This window comes from Monodelphis domestica, chromosome 2 (genome assembly GCF_027887165.1).
Source record: "Monodelphis domestica isolate mMonDom1 chromosome 2, mMonDom1.pri, whole genome shotgun sequence".
Classification (NCBI taxonomy): domain Eukaryota; kingdom Metazoa; phylum Chordata; class Mammalia; order Didelphimorphia; family Didelphidae; genus Monodelphis; species Monodelphis domestica.
Window position 1 is genome coordinate 392,805,436 of NC_077228.1, and position 2,968 is coordinate 392,808,403.

Genomic DNA, 2,968 nt, shown 5'->3' on the forward strand with positions numbered 1-2,968 from the left:
TTGCTCAACTTAGTTCTCCCTCTTTCCTTTATTCTCCATTTACCCACCCACATAATTTATGTACCTATTTGTTTTTAGTCTCCATTAAACTGTGAATTACTTGAGGGCAGACTGTCTGTTGCCTTCTTGTTAACTTTAGCTTAGTATTTGAGGCACTACTCTTAATAGGGCAAGATTTTTTTCTCATCTTTTGGAGTACACCATGGTTACTTCCCCCCCCCCCCCAATATTACCCAGAATAAAACAATAGAATTATAAACTATTTCAGGGATCACTGAATGCCCAACACCCTCAATTCAGCACACTAAATTTTCATTACTTTGCACCCATAAACATCCATGGATTGGCAAATCATACCTATATAAAATGATAAAAGTAATTTAGTTTTATAAACAACATATTCTCTTGGAAGAATTCACTGAATTAACCAGAAAGCACACCCACATTGTAAATTTTGTTTATATTTCAATAGAAAAAAAAAGATATGGTTGTAAAGATACTTTCTCAATATTTCCTTTGCACAACTAATAAAGTCCTTATTTATCGTCTTTCCCTTTTGTCTTTCTATACACCATCTCTCTGAAACTAGCTAGAATCTTGTTTTCTCTCTTCCTTCTCTCTTCTTGGTTAAAGGATGCTAGTGCTCGCTTTTCATCAGCACTGTAGATCTGGTTTTCTTTTCGAAGTCGCACAGCTTCCATTCTTCGGTGTCTACTACCACTCATTACATAGCCTGAGCATTCAAACGATGCAATCTCTTCACTGGTCAGGCCAATTTCTCCTCTTCGAGGGATGCGCTTTCCAGCTTTGACATATTCAGCCATAGCTGCACCTTCCCCTGGCAAAAGAGCATGTCCATAGTTCAAAGGTCTATCATCTTGAGAAGCATGTGTCACTGGTGCTTCTGGTCCAATTAAATCCATAGCTTCTGCATTCTTTGATCTCTCAATCCAGAGATCATCTTCTGGGAACTCTTCATCAGAGACATCAGAGCTTGACTCAGTAGATTCTTTTTTATATTTCTTCTTCTTGGATCTTTTCACTTTATGTTTCTTTTTCTTCTTTTTCTTGGCTTTCTTTGCCTTTTTCCTCTCTTCTTCACTGCTAGAATCAGAGTCAGAATCAGAGTCACTGTCACTATCCTCAGAATATTTTTTATGCTTTTTTTTGGATGTTTTTTTCTTTCTTTTCCTCTGCGCATTTTCTTTGGAGCGACTCACTTTCTTCTTCCTCTTCTTCTTTTCTTCTTCAGAACTGGAACTTGAGGCACTTTTCTTAGACTTTGCCTCCTCCTCCTCTACAGGGGTGTGTTCATCAGAATCAGGCTCAGGGATCTTGGGGGAAAGACCCCAGACTTCCGGGGCTCCAAGCTCCCCAATCCGCTCCCGCTCATTTAACCTTCTCTGGCGCAGGCTCTCCTCCTTCTCCTTCTCGTAGTAGTCGGGCCACTGCCGGTCGCCCCCATGGTGATGGTAGTGGTGGTGGTGATGATAGTGGGCGGAAGATGAGGACGAGGAGCTGCGCAGTTCAGTGAGCCGCTCTCGCTCGCGGCCGTGGGTTCGACTGGGGCTGCGGCGGCTGCGGCCTGAACCTCCCGGCTCCGAGAAGGACGATGGCTGCCGGAAGCCGTTGCGCTCCCGGGAACGAGAACGGGAGCGGCATCGCGGCGAGCGGACAGTTTTTGTGGTCGGGGGGCTCTCGGAGGAGCTTCGGTGACCGCCGCCTCCAGATGCTGAGGCCGACGGCCCGCCACTGTTACCTCCGTGACGCCGTCGCCGGGAACTCGAGTTATCCTCCGGGCTGCGAGAGCTGGAGGCCGGCGCCATAGCGCCGCTCTCCTCAGAGCTCCACCTGGTGCTCTCGCGAGAAGAGAAATCGGAAGAAGCCTTTACTCTGCGAGAGACCGCCCCTGAGGGGCGTGGCTCTTGTTTCTAAGGGAAGGGATTAGCAAACTCCAACCTCTTTCCAAACGTGCCACAAGGATTGTTTTCGTTGGAGAGACAGTCCCATAGGGGTGTGGCCTTACCTGGGGAGGGATTAGCAAACTACTGCCAGTTGGTTCACCGAGATTCTGTTTCCATTGGAGAGATTTTCTGGGAGGGGCGTGGCCCAATTTCTAGGGCTGGGCTTGACAAACTCCAGCCTGTTAGCAGATGATAGGTCACGGAGATTTAATTTTTATTGGAGAGAACTCCGAGAGTAGCGTGTCCCTGCTTTTGCACCCGGATAGTAACCTCTGACCTGTTTGCCGATGAAGGCGTGCAGGGAAGTAATTTTCATCTGTATCTATTTCAACCCGGCTACCTTCATCACCCTGCTGACGTTATCCTTCCTGCTTGGGAGAACTATGGGCAGGCCCCTGGTGTGAGTCACTGAGGCTTCTTCCCTCCCCAGCCCCTGCCACAGGCTTTGACCTATTCAATTCTTCCCTTTCCCCCTTTCATCCCCATTTCATTTTCGCAATCCTCCCAACCCTCAATACGAGCATCTGAAGAGTGCTGGCTAGAGAAAGGAAGTTTGGCAAACCACTTTTAAAAGCTAACCAATCCCCTATTTGGAGTTTAAGGGGCCGTAGGTTTCAGCGAATCCAATTCCTTCGTTTGACAAGTGCTCAGGCCAGAGGTATGGTAAAAAAAGTTCTGGATTTGGAATTAGGACAATTCGAATTTGGCCTCTGTACCTTTATTTCCTATAATTCCTTGGCCGAAGCACTTTCCTCTTCTGGGATTGTCTGTTTCTTCATCTGTAAAACAAATAGATTGTACCACCTGAATTCTGACGACTTTAAGCTATGCCCCCTATGATTCTCTGTGACACCAACTCCAATTCTTCCCCCTCCCCTCCAAGCTGTCTCTTTATTTTAGAGAGTATTTTATAATCTGAGCTAACGAGGTCATTCCTTGGTCTACCCACTTTCACATAAAGCTTCTTTTGCTAAGGTTTTGAATAGAAGGAAAATGCTTCTGTG

General features: G+C 46.3%; 1 protein-coding gene across 1 annotated transcript; it reads right to left on the bottom strand.

Annotated features, from left to right (window-relative positions):
- Nucleotides 1-441: 441 nt before the first annotated feature.
- Nucleotides 442-2,067, bottom strand: LOC100030513 (NF-kappa-B-activating protein-like). The gene has a single exon (XM_016428875.2). It carries the CDS (start codon nt 1,824-1,826, stop codon nt 537-539), a length of 1,290 nt encoding a protein of 429 aa, XP_016284361.1. The 5' UTR covers nt 1,827-2,067; the 3' UTR covers nt 442-536.
- Between the last annotated feature and the right edge of the window lie 901 nt (nt 2,068-2,968).